Source organism: Cucumis sativus, chromosome 6 (genome assembly GCF_000004075.3).
Source record: "Cucumis sativus cultivar 9930 chromosome 6, Cucumber_9930_V3, whole genome shotgun sequence".
NCBI lineage: Eukaryota > Viridiplantae > Streptophyta > Magnoliopsida > Cucurbitales > Cucurbitaceae > Cucumis > Cucumis sativus.
In genome coordinates, this window is record NC_026660.2 from 27,711,409 (window position 1) to 27,731,658 (window position 20,250).

General features: G+C 32.9%; 4 protein-coding genes across 4 annotated transcripts; 1 reads left to right on the top strand and 3 right to left on the bottom strand.

Annotated features, from left to right (window-relative positions):
* Positions 1-4,554: 4,554 nt before the first annotated feature.
* On the bottom strand, positions 4,555-5,570 carry LOC101205007 (histone H1). Its single transcript, XM_004134826.3, has 2 exons — positions 5,245-5,570; positions 4,555-5,161 (listed from the first exon to the last, which is right to left on the bottom strand). Exons 1-2 carry the CDS (start codon positions 5,425-5,427, stop codon positions 4,721-4,723), a joined length of 624 nt encoding a protein of 207 aa, XP_004134874.1. The 5' UTR covers positions 5,428-5,570; the 3' UTR covers positions 4,555-4,720.
* A 2,730-nt stretch (positions 5,571-8,300) lies between these two features.
* Positions 8,301-12,007, top strand: LOC101202975 (zinc finger CCCH domain-containing protein 6). Its single transcript, XM_004134983.3, has 4 exons — positions 8,301-8,721; positions 10,111-10,314; positions 10,447-10,571; positions 10,674-12,007. The coding sequence occupies exons 1-4, from the start codon at positions 8,662-8,664 to the stop codon at positions 11,671-11,673; spliced, it is 1,389 nt and encodes a 462-aa protein (XP_004135031.1). The 5' UTR covers positions 8,301-8,661; the 3' UTR covers positions 11,674-12,007.
* Positions 12,008-13,860: 1,853 nt separating this feature from the next.
* Positions 13,861-16,480, bottom strand: LOC101204515 (peptide methionine sulfoxide reductase A5). Its single transcript, XM_004134824.3, has 4 exons — positions 16,135-16,480; positions 15,261-15,373; positions 15,033-15,180; positions 13,861-14,373 (listed from the first exon to the last, which is right to left on the bottom strand). The coding sequence occupies exons 1-4, from the start codon at positions 16,432-16,434 to the stop codon at positions 14,176-14,178; spliced, it is 759 nt and encodes a 252-aa protein (XP_004134872.1). The 5' UTR covers positions 16,435-16,480; the 3' UTR covers positions 13,861-14,175.
* A 646-nt stretch (positions 16,481-17,126) lies between these two features.
* Positions 17,127-19,008, bottom strand: LOC101204269 (60S ribosomal protein L8-3). The gene is made up of 2 exons (XM_004134823.3): positions 18,504-19,008; positions 17,127-17,680 (listed from the first exon to the last, which is right to left on the bottom strand). The coding sequence occupies exons 1-2, from the start codon at positions 18,941-18,943 to the stop codon at positions 17,338-17,340; spliced, it is 783 nt and encodes a 260-aa protein (XP_004134871.1). The 5' UTR covers positions 18,944-19,008; the 3' UTR covers positions 17,127-17,337.
* Positions 19,009-20,250: the final 1,242 nt, after the last annotated feature.

Here is a 20,250-nt window from a genome sequence, read left to right on the forward strand (position 1 = left end):
GTTTCATTTGAACTCTAAAAATTACAACACACACCAAGTGGAATTCGTATAATCAATGCCATTATGTACTTCCAGTTTTCTAAGCATCATGAAGAACCATCCACTTGAAAATTTTTACTTTCGAAGGAGAAAAAAAAAAGACCAAATATTCATAAGTAAACCACTAATAAATTTATGTTTTTTTATGATCTTTATAACAAATGATTGTAAATGACACATTTATGAAAATATTTATAGATGGATTGCCATAATCTATATATTTTTTTTTAATATGTTGATTTATTTTGCTATATTTGAAAGTGTATGAAGCATACCAACTATTTAAAAATAAATACTTACCCAAGTCATTAAGACATCTATTCTCCAGAGTTGGTGCTACTTGCTTCTATGTATATATACATCATATTAATTATATTTTCTATAACTTCCTAACCTTGTTTAAATACATTTGCATTATGATAATGAAAGCAACATGATCACCATCCACCCCCCCACCACACACACACACACAAAATCTTTTGTTCATATATATTCTCTCCAATAGCCACTGTTTATTAAGTTCAGAAACACATTTGGGCATGGACCAAAACCCTAGCTATCTTTTTTCCTTGTTGGTAACTGTATTCCTTTTTCAAAATAGTGGAAGGAAAAGGACATGTATACATTCTTTCTGTTGGAAGGAGGAAGGTAAAGGCTATGACTTTAAAGAGAGAGGGAAGAGGCATATATTCGATGATGGACTTAAATGGTTATGGGATCGACCACAATCAGCAATGGGATGCAAAATTTAATTTAACTATTCTCCCTTTAGTTCTCTAGTCTCTCTTGGCGGTGTGTGTGTGTGTGTGTTTTTGGTGGGCCAATTGGTTGTCTAGCGTGCTCTATGCTTAATATACCGTATATCCCTTTCACTACCATGCTTCCTCTTCTCTCCCTTTTTTCCCCTTCGCAAACTCCACTTTATCATAACATACCCTTAAACCATACCCAATTTTCAAACAACATAACCAACTCATCTGGAAGGGTACTGCTATATGACATTTTTTTCTAATGATAAAATCATTCTTTTCCTTCGTCATCTACTGGTTAGATAAGAGACTAATCGTGGATGTATAAACGATGACAATTATCTTTAATGGTAAGATATCTTTTGGGTAGAACAAAAGTAAAACAAAGAAAGTATACAATATCACTGTGAACATATGGGAAGGATCCTTATTACTACTTAACACTTTCTTATAGTTAGTTGATTTGGTTGATGTTGGTAACACATTGGTGACTTGAATAATATGAGTGAGAGAGAGAGAGAGAGAGAGAGAGAGAGAGAGAGAGAGAGAGAAAGAGAGGTTATAGGTTGGGTGACTGCTGCATGGTTTTGTGTGTCTGAAAAAGAAAGAAAGGCAAACTTTTCTTTTTGTTTGGGGAGGAGCAGTTAAACTTTGAGGTTGTGCAGTTTGTGTCGGAGGGCGGTGTTCCTGAATGGACAAAATTAAACGCATGTCTTACGTTGTCTTTTTCCATTCTTTTTAAAAGTGAGCTCTCACAAATTGGTCCATTCCTTCTCCCCTACTGCCCTATTTCCTCTTCTTTACCCTTTTTTCCTCTTATCTACAAATAAAGACAAACTACTTCTCCATTATTCCTTTTGCTTTAAATTAACATTTCATTTTTCTATTTATCTTCCTTTCTCTTTGCATGTTTTTCATTCACCTACTACCTTAACTTTCTTCTTAAACAATCAAAGATCAGTCCTCTTTATTATATCAATATCAATTTATTACTAAATTTTAATTATAAAAGAAATGATGCATGATATATATATATCAGACTATCAGTGCAATCTAACTTTGATTTAGATTATTAAAGACTAGTAAATTTATCAACTTATTTCCAAAGCTTTCGATTAATTCACTGCTAGCGAAGATTTAGAAAGTACAGTTAATTATTTCGTTGATCACCATACAGAAGCAAGCATGTATAACCAAAATTCACAATATATAATAGTTAGAATGAGACGATTGTCATTCTAAACATAACAATAACGATGGAGTGCAAAAAAGAAATGTGGTACGGTTCTACAACATTATTATTTGTATGAGGTAGGTTATAGGTAGCTAATATATTCTGATGAATAGGCTTTTGGGGGTTAGGGATAGATGGTTGTAAAAGAATGAAACCAAAAAGCAAGATGTGTGTTTGTGTGATGTGGTGTAGAAAGTGGAGAAGGTGTATGGCTTTTTGGTGAGTGAAAATAAAAATTAAAGTGGAAAGGAAACGAAGCAATGAGTATGAAAGTTGACAAAAACGAGAGGCTTTAAGAGAATGTTTTTGAAGAACAATAATTCGGTTGATGGCACGCAACGCCACATTTCTCTTTTTGAACTTTGTAACCCTTTTCCATGCAATTTCACTCACCTTATGCTTCCACTTCCACCTTTTCTTTTATCTTACTATAACTTACCACAATAACATTTTTCATTTTGACCAAAACTTCACACATTCAACTGTTATTTGTCACCTCACTTCTTTTTTCTTTTTCTTTTTTAACAATATACTAAAGTTACCTATTTCTCACCTCACTTTTATCACCTTTCTATTATTATTTTATCTCATGTGGGAGAAACAAAATTGATAAAGCAAACAAAGTGAATGTTACAAAATCAACAATTAAATCCATACAAAAAATATATAGACCAACACAAAAATATACATGATTCATTAACATTGTGTTAGCTACGTTCACAAAGTAGAGAAAGAAAAATATTATTAGAGAGAATGTTTTCTATATACAAAATGACATCACTAGGTTAGTGAGTTTATACATTGCGTTTATCTAGATCTTACAATTGAAATCATAAGTAACTCTTACATAAATACACATGCTCGATAAGAGAGTAGTTTTTATCAAGGTTAATTTTCATAAATATAACAAACCAACAAAATATTTGCGACATATGTAACAAAATGAAAAACCCATTAAACTGATGTATATGATGGTGTACAAAAAAAAGTCTAATCTAAATTATCGTGTTCCAAATATAAACAATATTTTATTAAAAAACATTTTTTATTGTATACCAAATCTAAAGATCGTGTGCTAAATCTAAAAGATTGTCTACACAAATATAGTACGTCAATTAATGGTGTGATATTTTTAATATTTTTCATTGTGGAAGTATTTTTCGTTTTCGAAATTGTTCTACTAAATATTTTGCCTCTTGTTATATTTCTTAAAAGACCTCTTTTGTTAAGGTAAATATATAAAAAAAATACATAGGTAAATGTTTCAATGAGATTGTAGATTCTAGGAAAATACTTAGTTGTATTTATTAGAGAAAATTGACTACTAAGTCATGAGGATGCAAGTGTCAACATAGTTGAGATATCTAAATGCATTTATTGACATCAATGGGAAATGTTAGTTGGGATTCCCACCAAATAAGGGTGTCACGAGAATATATAAAGGAGGATCAAAATCATCTTATTATGAGATAGTTTGAGTAACAAAATAAATAATATCATATTAATTATATTACTATTTAATAAGCATATTATTTTTTTCTTAGTATTTTAGGCCAAAACTTAAAGAGTTGAGGAGCAATCGTTTAGAGGTGGAGTCTTATGGGCTGGACCAACCAAACTTGCAGGCCCAATTAAGTGTTAAACCAGGTCCAAATAAAAAGTGGACCGGCCTTCTATTCAAATTACTCATTCTTTCCCATTCAAACCCATTCATTGCCAATCACACTCTTTCTTTTTTCTTTTTTCTTTTTTCATTTTTTTTAAACACTGATTTATTTCTTCAAACTATTCATCTAAATCATATAAATGGAAGTAATTATGTGACATAGTATATGTATATATATATGTGTGTTAAAACAACACTCATTATTCTCTAATTTATAAGTATGCATGCAATTGCACAGTCGGACGATAATTAGTATATACCACAATTTATATAATATAATATTACATATAGTTACATGAGAATAGAAAGAGTGGAAACAAATCTGTTAAGAAACAAAATATATGTTGTAAAAGAATGAGAGTTTAAGAATGAAGCAAAATCATGTAAAGTGTAAACCAAATTTATTCAAAATCATGTAATGTGTATTTTACATTTAGATATAAAATTGACTTTTTAAATTTAGAATTTTTCTCAATCTTTTTAATCTTCAAACTTTTGTATTTTTCCGTTCAATAAATTTGGATCAATTTCCAAACATGAACAAATATTTTTTATACTAATGGATCTCCCAATTTTATTCAAAACAAGTGGTAGTTAAAAATATTCAAATTGAGATTAACAAACAAGGATTAATTGGCAAAAATTTGAAGTAAGGTTATTTGTTTATTTTCTTTAAATTAGGAAGAATTGTTTTGGTTTCTTTATAGAGAATTACAAAAGATTACGAATACGGATAAAACAAAATCCCAAAAATCAAAACCATAGGCCAAATCATGCATCTAATTCAATTGGTTTTCATTTGATTCTTCCATCTTATTCAAACTGCTAATCAGAGGATCCCAAAAAAATGTATGGTATCAAGAACATTGAAATTCATAAGAAAGGATTTATTCTCATTGCAGATGAAGCAAAAACACTGAAATAGATCACAAGATCCCAGAATTTACACACTACGACATGATCGTAATTCGTAACCAAGATATTCACAGAAGAGGATTCAAACACAAACTTTGTTTAAACTCTACTCTACATTCACACAACCGCTTTTTTAGCCCTCTTCGCTGCAGGAGACTTAATTGATTTCGGCTGTTTCGGCTTCGCCGGGGTAGACCTTTTCGGTTTCTTTGCAACAACCTTCTTCACCGCCTTACTCACCGCCTCCTCCGTCTTCACCGCCTTCCTCTTCCTTCCAGTAGTTCTCGTCGTTCTTGCCTGTTTTGTTTTCTTCTCCGCGTTCGCTTTTGCGACTTTCGTTGCGTTCATGTCTTTTTTCTTTCCTGTTTCGGATAGCTTATACGACGCCTTGATCTTCGTTAATTTTCCTTTAGCTGTGGAATTCTTCAATTGAAGAGCCAAGATTTTCCTGAAATTCGCTGGAAGAACCGCCTTGTGTTTTTCCTCCATGTATTTCGCTATGGCGTACGGACTCGATCCATTCTTCTCGTTGAGTGACGAGATTGCTTCATTGATCATCTGCAATTATATTACAATTCATCAGAATTCTCACTCAATACAATCAAAATCAACACAATCAAAACATCAACAAATAAAATTACCTGAAAATACGGTGGATGTGAAGCAACTTTAGACTGTCTAGGCTTCTTCTCCCTCGTCGCTCTAGGTTTCTTCTCCTTCACCGGCTTCTCTACCTCCTTCGGCTCCTCCGTAGCCGGAACCTCCACAGGAGCGACATCCTCCGCCGGAACTTTCACTTCTGCAGCCTCTCCCGTCGATGACATGATCAATACTTTCAAGAAGCAAAGGCTTATCGAATATGCTCGAGACGGAGAACTGCTCGGAGGAAGTTATAGGTGAAGAAGAATCTGGATGTGGAGGGAAATACGAGCTGAGATTGGCCAGTTCAAGTGGACAAGGATTGCCAACATGTAATAAAGAAGATATCTGAGGCGTACACGTGGAAAAGAAGGGATCGTTATTATGAGATGCAAATCCTGAAGGGAGAAGGCATTTGGACAAATACCACTGAGGATTTGTTTTTCCTTTTACATTTTCATAGAAAGAAAATGAAGAGAGTTTTTGTGTTTTCTCTTTTAATTTGGAGTGGCAATTAAATGGGAATTGTTTTGATTAATTTAGATTTATTTTTGAAGAGATTGAAGAAGAGAAAATGAAGATTAAAATGAAGGGTCAGTTAGAGAAAATGGTTGTGATTTGAAGTTAATAGGGGAAGTTGAATTGGAACAGTTTTTGATACATTTCTGCATGCATTAACCATTATCTTATTAAACTTTACTCTTTACTCACATTTTACCTTAATTTAATGATCTACTGTTTCCAATTAGGTAGTTTGGGTTTCATATCTATATCTACAAAATTAAAAATCTATCATTATGGTCTACAAATAAAAATTTTAAACTCATATTTATGATATACTTATAGTATTTTGATACTATTGAGTTCGTTATTTTGTGCTAAAGTTGTAATTGAAAAAGAGTTTTTAAAAAAACAACAAAATAACTAAGGATATTTTCAATTTGTACTTGGAGTGAGTGTTAAAGTAATGTGGAAAGGTGGTTTTATAATAATCCTTTTGCTATAGTAAAACTTTTTATAACTAACTCTATCATTAAAATGCACAACTTCCTCCCTCTCTAATATTTCCATTCATCCCACCATCATCTTTGATGATTGGTCACCCTTGATGACTAGTTTTAGTAATTACTTCGTTGAAGATCGCCTCTAATGACTACTCTAGCTTGCCAACTTCTACAATCACCTCTGCGCTAACACCTATATGACCAACTCAACGACATTGAGACCTAACTTTAGTTTCAATTATATTGTTAAGCTTTCAAATATATAATTATCGTTTTTTTTAAGAGGTACAGTAATAAATGCAAAGGTGGAGAATTGAACCTGAAACCTCTTGTCAACAAATTTATCGGTGCCAGCTAAATTCATGTTGGTGCGTTATCGTGAATTTTAGATGAAATCATTAATACTTTACGTTATAAAATATCATTAACTTTCAAAATCTTCAATGATACCAATAAACAAAACCGTTAATACCTATTTAAAATATATCGTTGAACTTTAATCTATATGGCGGTACGAAAAGAAGCATATGAAGTTTATGTAATATCTATACAAATATATTTTAAACAAAAAAGAGTAAATAGATATTTTTACAAAGATGACATAAAATAAAGGGATTTGTAAAATTGATAAAATTGGCCAACTATTTAGGGTTTATGACAAAATGCAAAATCATGTGTAACTAATTTTTGTTTTTCTGTGAATATTTTTTCCATAAAATATAAATAGTTTGTATTTTTTTTATTATTGGAAAAAACCCTAAAAATAATTTAGAAAAAGCTCTCTAAGAAAAAAAAATGAGAAAGTTTATTTTGAAAATATTATTATAATTAAATTAAGAGCATTTTGGAATGACTTAGAAACTAACTTTTCAAAAATTTATTTTTATTTAAACAACTCTTCATAAAAATTTCTTAAAATAAAAAATACAAATGTGTTTTAAAATGTTTTTAAGGAGTATTTTTATACACAATTTTTTTTATTTGTTATGTATCCTAAAAATGTTTTTATAAAACAATTTCAAGGTTAATCGATGGTGACTAGAGGTTGGTTGATGGTGGTCACCAGAGTTGTTTGTCGGAGTTACCATTGGTGATGGTCGAAGATTAGCCAACGACATTCATCAGATCTGGTATCCGAAAGTTGGTCGATGAACTTCCCTACCTCTGAAATAAATACCCATAAGGTTGAAGAATGGAAGAGCAATTGAGTTATTTTAAATCTTAATCATAACCTACAACTAAAACAAAACATTACCAAGTAGTGAACTATTATAGCTCACTCCAATCCAAACCCAAACATATCCTTAATAGGTATTTTTTATAAAACCAATAGAGATAAGAGATCTCACAACTCAAGGTCAAAGACACACATAAAGACACCAAACACGACAAGGAACCAACAAAAAACTACTAAAACACAATAGGAAAACAAAAACAACTCATAAAAAGTCCCAAAAAGAATTTGTTATTTGAGTCCTCTAATCGAACTAGAGGAAGAGGTCGCAAAGTAGCACCATGTACACACATCTAATATGATAAATAAAAACACAACAAACTAACCCTCTAAACATGGCCTTTAACCATACAAATCAGCGGTGAATCTATGAAAGGGGCGCCCCCTCAGTCCGTGTGTTATATACGGGTATATATTGTGTTTTTTATAAAATATATAGAAAAATGTTTGTTTTGCTTAATTATAAATAATATGTGACCCATTTAGAACCTAAATTAGTGCTTGCTTTGTTGGTTGAGTAATGGTTCTCTATATCCTAGCCCTTGGATTCAAGAAAAACAAATGTCAATATTTTTATATTTTCATAAAATTAACCATTAACCAATTTTTATTGGTTTAAATATACACACAAACACACATTAAAATGTTTATAATTAAGTTTCATATACCCTAATTATAGTTAATTAATCAATTAAATTAGAATTTTAGAGATGTATTTGTAACAAACGTGAAGGTTGTTTGTGAAATTTTCCTCCTTAAAACCTATCTAAAACTAAAAGGTATTTTTGTAACGTTAATATATATATATAGAAGAATTAAAAGCCCTAAAGAGGCTTAATCGTCGTCGACTCGATAGGGTCGGTTTTTAGGGCTTCCTCTTTTGCAGCGCACCATTCTTTCTACATCTCCCTTCGTCATCTGCTTCAAATTTCATTCTATTTTCTTCATCGTCTTCTTTTCGATTTTAATTTTCTGAATCAGATCCTTACTATCGGATCCACCTTAAAGGATTGAGTTTTTTTTTTTTGGTTCAGATAAAACAAATCTTCGTTTGTTAAGTAGATTATCTCCTCTTCATAACCGATCGTTTATTTGGTTATATACTTATAATCTGGAACATTATTGGTAATTTTGAAGCGAATCGATTTTGAGTTAGAGCGTCTCTGATCTGAGATTTAGAGATGAAGCGGTCGAGGAAATCAAAGGGTGTTTCGTGGGCTCACGGAGTTAATCTTTGTCAGGTATAATCGTAATATCTTCTAATCGAAGTCTCGTTTCCTTAGAAAATTATTAAAATTAATATAAGCATTCATTCAACGAATTTAACCTCTAATCGAACCACTTTTCTTATTGATCTAAATTGTATAATTTCACTTTAGGTAATTCTAAAAATTCATAGAAATACCATCTTTGGGACAATGTTTTTCTTAAAACTGGAGCGATTAACAAGATTTTGCTGCTAATGAATTCGTTTTCTTGATAACAAAAAGTTGGAATTAATATCGCTCGTTGGGTGAATTAAGAAATTAAGATTGTTTGCTAATAATCAATTGGGCAATAAATGATTAATACATTTGCTCACATTTACGAATTTCAATGAGCCGCAGTCCGATTGATCGATCTGAGTGACGATCTTGAATTTCAGATCAATAAAATTGTGGAAGCTTTGAAGATACGATCTTAATCTAAAATATGTAAGGATTGACGTAATAAAAATTGGATTCAGTTTATAGTTTCAAGTACGATTGTACAAATGGCTGTAATACACGTGACCAAAGCTTCTGGCGACAAAATATTAACAGAATGATTCTTGTTCATCAAAACTGCAATTTTGTTCTTTGTGGTCAATAATCCCAATAACAATAACAATTAATAAATAAACGAAGAAAAAACAACAAAATACAAATGGGTTTTTTGAGTTGCTTCAAGAAGAAGTAAAAGTGGAATCTTTTATTGAATCCTTTTCTTTTTTTTCTTTGTAAAAACTCAAACCATACCGGGGAGATATAGATCAAACTTTTGTTTTTTGCCCCTCTTTTAATGATCTGGTTTCTTGGAGGATTTGGATGTTGGACAACTATTTCGATGAACCAATAAAGATATCTTCTCTCAAAGCTCAGTATGGAAATACTAATGCCATTCAATTCCAGTTTAGGAAATTTTTTTATTCCTCCTTAGAATGCATTTTGAAGTGTTTTTATTTAGTTTCTTCCATGGGAAACCAACCCTTTTGTTATTGTCACTCTTTTCAGAAAGTATTCTTTTGTCATCGTTTGCCTTTTTTCTTAAAAACTGTAGTGGCTTCTTCTCAGATGCTATTGATTGAATGCCTACTCTTTTTACATTTTATGAACACACTCTGGTTCACCTATTGCCATTCTGAGAGTGACAATGGAACCAATTGAATGAAGGCTTTAGTTTGAACGGAGGCAATGCCTTAACAGGGTGATGCAAGATATTGATTGGAGTTTAGAATGTTATACTTAATAATTAGATGTCGCAGAACCATTTAGCAGATGCTGATACTACAGATATTAGGATTTCCCTCCTTTCCTTCTTGCTGTGTAACTTGTGCAAATTGAAGTACATTGAAGTTTTAAATTAAGGTGAATATCTATGGTTTTGAATAGGTGAAGCTCTTCTCATCAGAGGACTGTCCTTCAAGAGTTGGTCTGAAATCTCCAGATCAACTCCAAGCAAAAACTCCTTGGATGTTGCATCCTTATACCGCCGAGATTAACGATTGCCCTCCTGGATTTGAAGTTACTCCTTTGGGGAACCAATTAGCAGATCTGTCCCGCATCCCTTTGGTTAAGTGGAAGCGCCCTCTCAAGGTGAGAGTCCTATTTGAAAATTTTGTTCACTTCTCAGTGTACTAATCCGCTTTACAATGTGATGTATGTTGCTTGCATCTTCTTCTGTTGTGTAATATTTTTAAAACTGCAATACCATTTCTCTCCGTACAGTTTGGTATGAATCCCAACTGGCGTGTGGGGGCAGGAGAGGAAAGTGAAGAGGTAGAATCTCAGAAGTTCAGAGAAATGAGATTTCTCGAAGCAGTTTATCCTCGAGCATCTGCCATTCCCCCAGGGTAATTTCATTATTTTGTTTTTGACATCAACTTGGAAGGCTCACTCATTATTTTGTTAACATTAACCTTATGCAATTTTTTTTTTTTTGTGTGTGTGTATAGTGCGACCGTTTCTTCTGATATTCAAGACGAGTTTTACGATGATAGCCTCACTCCTCTTGTCCCTATTATTCCTGTTGAAGAAGATGAGTGTGAAGATTTAGGTTCAGATTCGGCCATTGTAGGAAACTTCTCTACGAGCTCTCTGCCGATGGCTTCCCACTTTCATTTGGAACCTTCTGTAAGAACCATTGAAACATCTGCAGTTGAAAAGCCTATCGAGAAGTTACCTGATGTTGGTGTGGATGTAGCCGTTGCTGCCTCTACTGCATATGCAGTATTAACGAAAAGCATGGAACAGGGAAGCATGATCGATACGAATTTGCTTATTAAAATTTTCAGTGACCCGAAAATGATTCAGAATTTGTCCAATATTCACCCTCTATCTACAGCTGTCCCAGGGAATCCACCACCCACCTCCACTGGTGCACCAATATCTTTGTCAAAGCCAGTGAATGAATCCAATAGAATACCAAGAGTGCCGAACGGATTCTCATCGACGGTCACTGCTGCTCTCCCTCAGACGAGTAGCATACCTACACCTGATGTAAATCTAGTTGTAGTTCCCGGCAACTTACCAGTTCAAGATCCGAACTTGGTAAAAGTTACCTTACGAAATGCCGGGAACTATCCAAAATTAGGTTCAATTCCCGCACACGCAAACATGTCACTGGTAAGTTCAGTGAGAAAAGAAGCAGCTCAGCAAATGAAGGATGTTAGCTATTATAAGAACTTAGTTAGAGAACATGGAGATCAAAGGGACTTTAAGAAACAGAAACTTGGACAACAAGATGGCAACAATATTTACAATCATCATAATCTGAATATGGCACATGAGATGAAAGAAGAAAACTTGAAACCCAAGATTCAGAAACAATGCATTTACTTTAATGGCTCAAAAGGGTGTCGAAATGGCCTTAATTGCCAATTCAAACATGATATCATACTTAACAATCAAAACAAGAGAATGAAACTGTTTGGTGAAGTAACAAGGAGGAATTAATTGGGTTTATGGTCAGGCAGGTAAATTTTATGTCCTCTTTGAGGAAAAAAGGGAAATCTTGTGTTAGGATGAATTTCAACATCATTCCTAAGGGGAAAATTTTGAGATAAGCTGGGAGAAAGAGTTCTTCCCTGTGTAATCCTTTAGCATGATTGTGAATCCCTTTCATACTATTCTATTTTGTAAATAGAGCCTTCTTTTGTTAGGCTGTGGATGTCTTTCGTTTATTATTATTTTTTCAAATTTTGTAAAAGAACATCAATTTTGTGATTTAGCAATGTTGATGGATTTGTCATACGTATTTTTTTTAATAACAAATTTTTTAGACTAATAACCTCACTCTTCGTTTTGTACTATACAAGACATTTTGAAATGATTGTATTGGAATTTTGGGAGTGTTTTTTAGAAATACAAAAGCTTGAAATATGATGGCAGTAAAGTAGATTCTTAGGCATATTCTTTTTAACTTTATAATTTTGTAATTTGTATGTGCTTTAAAGTTCATTATGAGGCCATGTGGAGCGTCACCTTTCAAAAAATTGTCAACTTCTTGTAGCATTTAATACCAAACCTTTGTAAACTTATGCATACTTCTCTAATTTCTTACTTCATATAGATCAACTTTATTTATGTTTAGTTAGAATTTTGTAGAAGCCAATGCCAAATCTTTAAAATTTTAATTCGTGCTCTTATAATTTGTTTCTTGTAGGTTTGTACGTTTTTACAATTTTTCATTTTCAGTTTTTCTTTGTAATTTAAAAAAAAATGTTTTTGTTTTAGAAACAAAAAAATAAATTCGTTATCAAGCACCAAATCTCCAAAACTTAAAACGAAAAATGAATAAGTTACCAAATAATCTCTAAGTAAGCAATTACGAACAAGTGAAAGATGTATAAGTAATAGTTTTTACTTTTTAGAGGGTTGACGTTTGTGTATTATCATTGAACCTCACATTGTGACATAATTTGGAGGGGAAAGCTAAAGACGAAATTGCCTCCACTTTTGGTGAAGTTTTAATTACATCGAAAATAATGTAATGACTTCAGATTGCAATTAATTATGGTAGCCTATGTTTTCATTAAATTATTTTATGTAATTGATTACTCATTAAGGACGGGCTACGTTTCTTAATAATTGTCAATAAATGCATGGTAAATATTTATGAACTTATCAATATATTCACTTACAAAGTAAACAGAGTCTAGCCTATTTTATGATTAGGGACCATGTTGTTTCTATAATCTTATTTGAAGCTATTTGTAATCATGATTTTTCTTCTTTCAATTATATCAATTGAAATTTCTATTTTACTGTTCATCTCTTGATATTTGTTGTTTTACTTTCATTGTATACCGAAATTATTCTAACCATTCCTTTTGTAAACAAATTAAAAGTGTGTTATTTAAGACAAAACCTCTGCTATCACGAGATCATTATTAGAGCGAAATACACTCTTTTTTTTTTTTTATTTCAAGGAGCATGAGTTTCTTTCTATTAGCTCTTGAGGGGACGTTTCGGACAAATATTAACCTAAGACTATAAAATAACATTTTGTTGTAATAAATACTATTTTGTACTCCTCAATAAACTACCATCTCACGTTATTTTATAGCTTCAATTTACTATTTGCTACCGTTTTTACTATTTTACACTCTTTATTGTTTTATTATTTCTTATTGTGTTATTATATCATTTCTAAACTAAAATAGTTTACCTCTCAAATATACTATTATAAACCAAATAAAAATTATTTGCACATCAATCACCAACTATAATAATCTAGAACTACGATAACTTAACTCCTTGACTCAAACGACTCCTAAAGAATTTTAAAATTAAAAACAAAATTGAGATTGATTTAGTAATTTAAAATACATGAGTGTACTTATATATATGTGAACTCTTGAAAATACACATTTGAAATATTACTTGAACAAATCATTTTCTTCATTCGTAGTGTAGTTTACATTTAAAACTTCAATTTTTTCCATCCATTCGTTCATTCACATTTTAAATTAAGCTTTCAAATATAGTCTTTTCAAGATTGGAGTTTCCATATGTTTCAATAATAAAAGGTTTAAGATAATAATTAAAAATGTAAAACCACGACTCAAGACAGCTCATTGGTTCTCTTCACTCTTCACTCTTTAACGTATTATATATATATATATAAGTATATTTAGGTAGTGAGCCTGAATCTTCAATACTCTGTTACCCTAAATCTGAAACTGAGGTACAACATAGCTCAGTTTCTTGATGACAGACGGGGAAAACGAAATGTTTAAAGAATGAAATATTCCCAATTGGTAAGGAGTAATCAATCTACATAATAATGGGTTTGAACCAAAAAAATGAAATTTGTAGCTACAAAAAAATTGAAGCTGAGAGAGTAAATTCAATGGATGATCAAACAATTTGGGCTTCTGCAATCTAACAAGAAGACCAACACTGATGCAACAGCATCGGTTTGCTACCAAGCTAGAAGTTTGCAAGAACATGAAGTTATTTTTCTCTCAGAATAGGCCATCCTTTCTTGATAATATCGTTGATCTTGGCATCGATTTGCTTCTGAGTCTTTGGAGGGCATAGCTCTGCGGCGTACCCATTCATATTTGCTGCCAAAGTGGACATCTCAAGCTCCTCTTCTGGCAAGTTACCCATTAATTGAATAAAAAATGGATTCCTCTTCAGCTCAAATTTCTGCACGTAAATATGTAGATCAGTGTGAGCGAGATATACATATGTCAGCAAGTCCATTCTTCTTTAGGGTAATTGCAAAGACGCAACTTTTAGGACTAATAATTAAGTGCGCAACAATATTGAAAAGAATTGCAAATAAAGCAAAATCTACAAGTGATAGTTTCTATCACTTATTAGGTTCCTGTAAGTGTTAGACTCTTGTTAGCAAGATGGATCATTATCGATAGATTGTAGCTATAAGAGTTGGATCTAAATTTTGCTACATTTGCATTTTTTTCCTATGCTCTATCTGTACTTTTAGACCTGAATGTTATATTTTGAAACTTTCTTCTTTTGACCACAAAGTCTCTCGAAATGGATCATCCATTTCTAGAAATGAGATGCACTTCATCTTTCAAATGGGAGAGGGGTTTAGGAGGTTGCAATTCGTAAAGTACCAAAAAGACTACAGACATCACAACCTTGCTTACTTCAGCTTCAAGTCGGAAAAGTGGGGCAGAGGGTAGCAACTTACAAAGTAGGCAAAGACCAAAGATGTCTCAATCTATCTTAACTTGTAATGTTCTAGGTGAGTTGCATGTCAAGAACCAGGATATCTTAAAATCTGAAATTTCTCCACAAAATTGCCTCAAAGGATTACATTAATCAATGGTATTAACCTGATGTTCAGGCTCAGCAGGATAAAATGCTCCAAGTTCCTGAATTTGTGTAGTTACAGCACTTCCTCTTGACTTCAGTTGCTCTTTTTCTTTGCTAACAGTAGCCAGTCTAGATTCCTCAGTATCATTAATAGTAAAAATGATAGATCTGATACAAAAGAATACATAACACCATTATCAAAGGTTGATTTCGACTAAATTATGAGCTAGAATTTATAAATAGCATACCTATACTGGTTGCCCACATCAGGACCTTGCCCAAACACTTGCCTCGAATCATGACTGGACCAAAAAACCTCTAACAGTTGCCTAAAACTAATAAGCTTAGGATCATATTCAACCTGCAAAGAATTACAAAGCATATGATAAAAAACTCAATCACATCAAAACATTGATGTAATGTAAGGAAACCCAAAACGAAACTTTTTCAGAACCAATATATATCAACAAATGATTCAAATTTTGTAACTTGAAATACTCCATGGTCCACCAATGATATCTACAGATTGAAGCATTTATCATGAAGGGCGGTTCCTCAAGTAATTTCGTCACCACAATAGAATACAACAAACTTATCTAGGATTAAGTGAAGGCACCGTTGAATTCAAAATTTTACAGAACATGCAACTTCAATCTAACAATTTCTTAAATGCACGTAAATGAATGCCTCATTTGATTGGTTGGTCGTAGGTGCATAAATAGACAAGACGATTTATACCGAAGTTATTAACAAATCCTATCCCAAGCACTGACAAGTCGTCGACAAAAAAGAAAACTGGATTCAGTCCATTTTCACATCAGAGATCTGCGACAAACAAATTCTACATACCACCAAATGTCAGGACATTCAAACCTCATCACTGCCTCGCACAAGGAGATTTCCAAGACAATAAATCCGATCAAGAAAGCAAAACAATATCAAAAAGGTAAACAAACAATACGACCAAACGTACAAACAGGATCTACCGAAATAATGACATCAGCAACACCATCCGAAATGTAGAGTACAGAAAATTCACAAAATGAAAAGTGAAAATTAAGCAATCAAAAAAATAAGAAATGAAAAGGAGAAGAGAAGAGAAGAGAAGGTAAGAGTACAAACCCGAACAGACTCGGCGTGATCCCCCAAGCTACGGTACTCAGGATTGTGTTTAGTACCACCGGCATAGCCGACGGTGGTCCGGACAACTCCATCCAAGCAACCGAAGACAGCTTCGGATCTCCAGAAACTTCCAAGAGCAAAAACTGCGGTTTTCAAGGACTGATGGCTTGAAGTAGTCTTAATAGGTTCAACAATTCGATTCGGAATTCTGATACAATGAGATTTCTCGGAAAGGAGAAAGACGAGGAAGAAGATGATGGTGGAAATACGAAGGCAGATTGTTGTCTGCAAAAGAGCCATCACAATCTGCAATACAGGCGGACAGTTCGAGCAATTGAGTCTTCATTTTAGACATAATGGACTCCAAAATTTAGCAACATCAGGTCTGGGCCACTAGCCCGCTATAATGTTGAATCCCAGGCCCATTTATCCAGAACAAGGTAAAAAAACCACTATCTTTCACCATTGTGCTTTACCCATTTTGAATCTTTTAACTCTATATATATACTATGTTTATATTTTAAATGTTATAAATTAAATAATTTTTTAGGTAAAACAAGATGTTGAGTTGGAAAATGTGATGAAGAGTAGTTGAGATAGAAGATTGGATTCACATCCCCTGCTGTTGTACTACAAGAAAAGATCATTTTAACTTCAAATATATGAATAGAAATAGAATTACGTTATGGGTACAAAGAAAACCGTTCAAACAACGAATCAATTGCCGGAAGAGCCAGCTTAGAATGTGGCAATTCATGAATGGTGCTCATTTTATTTTTCCAGTGAGGCCAAACTAAACACAACCAAAACTAGGTTAGGTTTCCATTTCGATTCGATATTTACACTCCTAGTCCAAAACATATTTAGGGAGAACAAGCATTTTTTAAATCAATGTTCATATATTATCAGGGGGGCATTTAACCAGAACAAAACTTCTGAACGTAAGTAACCTTCAAAACAATGTAAGCACCAAACAAAAAGGAAAACTAAAGTTTCTTCAAAAATCAGCCAAATATATAAATATCGGACCAAACTCATACGGGAAAAAACAAACCAAAATTTCAAATTTGTAAACGAAGGAACTCTTAACAGTTACTCAAAAAGTAATATTGGTCGTACACGACTAGTCTTGGAAAAATTGATAGATAAAAGTAAAATGAAATGATCTCAAAACCGAAATAACAATCTAGATTATAATACTGTCTATGCCTTATCGGCTTTAGCGGCAGTTGCTGCAGCTTGTCCTCTGAGCCTACCAGTTCTTCGTGCTGCAATGAGACCAACCTTTTGACCAGGAGGCGCATCCCGTCTGACTGTGCTGGCATGTCCAATGTGTTGATGGTTACCTCCTCCATGAGGATGCTCAACGGGATTCATTGCAACACCACGGACCTTAGGCCAGCAGTTCCTCTTCACTCTAAATTTATGGTAAGCATTACCAGCCTTCAAGAGGGGCTTCTCAGTCCTGCCTCCGCCTGCAACCTGACCAACCATGGCACGGCACCCACTTGGAACTATTTTCTTCGCACCGGATGGAAGCTTGATCCTGATTGTTATTAAAAAACGAACATCAGACAATGTTTGAATGAATTCACAAGCTAGAATCAAATGTCACCAATCTGCTAACTACCAATCACACACGAAAAATATAAAATTCCACAAGACAGCAAAGTTTAAAACAAGAATTAAACATCAATTCAGTTCAGCACCCAACACCAAACAACAAAAATAGAAAAGAATCAATATCTTAAATTATTAAATTCCAACAACCGGGAATGGAGACTGAATGTTATTCAACCTGGACGTTCAATCAGAACCTATCTTGCAAACGCCTAATGTTTGAATTTTCATTTCCATATCAATTAAGATCAAGGCAGCAATTAAAAGCAATAAAGTTCACAGAACAATCCATCAAGAGACGTGCGAGAATTAACTGTCAAACTTCAGGTAGGTCAATAATTTTTCATTCAAAATTCAACCTTAACCCCAATTTTGTGTCTATTATCTCTCCTTGACGGTCCTCTATTTGATTGCTTCTGATTTTAGTTCACCCTAATTTCTGTCTCTCGCTTATTAATTCTCCTCTTTTGATATTTACCCTGATCCACTCTTATCCCCCTTTCTCTTCCTCTCTCAAAAGCCTTCCCGATCCCTCTTCGAGAAGTCAAGGCAATATATCTTCTTGGACTAAATTTGTTCGTAAAGGTGAAAGATTAACTACACGCATTAGATTACACTTTTTAGCTAGGTTGGTGCAACAAGTAACATAATATTAACGCAAAACAACATACAACCGCGATAAAAAAAAAAAGTATATTTATAGATGAGATCAAACAAATTAAACAGAAATCAATATCTCATCATCAAACCTGGATGTGTCGTTATCGGGATTGTGACTGATAACAATCGCGTAGTCTCCCGAGCACCTGGCAAAAACACCACGATCACCAACATGGTGTTCAACGTTGCAAACGACGGCACCTTCAGGGATCGACCTAACGGGCAAGACGTTTCCAACCACAAGATTTGCTTTCTTCCCACAGTAGACAAATTGGCCAGTGTACATACCCTCAGCCGCAACGAACAGCTCATTCTGTTTCTTGTACCTGAAAGGATGACGGAAGGAAACACGAGCAAGTGGCGCTCCACGGCCAGGGTCGTGAATAATCTCAGTGACGACTCCTTTCAGATAACCATTTCGTTCACCGAAATCAAGACTTCTGAACCTGGCCGGGCCCTTCCGATGATGGGTATGGGACTTGAAGACGGATCCCGCTCCCTTACGTTGAGCACGAATGACTCTTCCCATGGCGACTCCGCGAGATCGGAGATTTTCAGTTCGTTACCGCAGCGATAATAAAGAAACCTAGGGTTTAGACGAATTTATATCACGTCAAACTAAAACTGACTAGCCCATTTTGCTACAAGGGTCATATATGAAGCCCAACTTGGTTCCGCTTTTAGAGCCCACCGGCCCACACTCGTTGCCCTCATAATTGGATACTTGGATCCGTCCCATGTAAACAAACAAAGTTGAACGCTAGCATATGAGATTAAATAACTCTCCTTCATACCTAACAAACATGTAATATTTTTTAGGCTAATTTATAAAACAAGTCCCTCAATTGATGATTATGTAAAAAACATCACTAAACTTTGTTGAAAAATATCTTTAATATTAGTTTTAGATGAAAATTGTTTAAGTTTTATTTCAAAACTCCAAATTTTCATAAATACTTACAAACTTATAAAAAAGTTCAAAAATATTTCAATAAATTCAATTTTAAAACTATATTTTTAAATTTTCATCGATAAGTGGATATTTCTATTGATATCTTTGCATTTTCATGGATTCGATATTTCCATAACATCGTACAAAAATTCACAAATCATAAAAAATAAACATGAAAACGCCACTAATATAAATATAATGTAAATGATAGATATGTATACTTATTTAAAAATAATAAAATACTTATTTACTAATTTAAAACTATATTTTGAGTTTGTTATTTTTATAATTTTACAAAAATAATAAATATATTAGATTATAATCATATATTGTATAAATTTAAACTTTGAATTTAAACCTATTTATTAATCAATAATGTTTAAAGTTAATAATATTTATATAATATTAGCAACAATGGCATAGCAATAATCTAAGGGGATTTACATATATCTCCCAAACCTTACCATTATTTTACTAAAAGTATTGATATTAAATTATTTTATCAAAACAGGTATATATAGAGTTTAGTGGTGATATCCAAAATTAACTTTTAGAACAATAATAATAAGTTCAAAATTAGTATTTAACCTTATTGTGTTTTCTCTAATACAATTAAAAGATTAAAGATAGTTCTTATTACGAAACAAAACTAAAAGACAGTAGTACAGAAGTCCACCTAAATCAAATAAGTAAAGGACAATAGTACACAAAAATAATGAAATTCAAACATTTCCATAAAGAATATTTATACATTGTGTTTTCAAACAATAATGGTTTTTAAAAATTTCATATCTACCATAAACATAATTAAATAAAACCTGAAAAAATAAACCTTTCTCAAATAAAACACTTTTTAAAGTGTATTTAGCATATGCATATTCTCA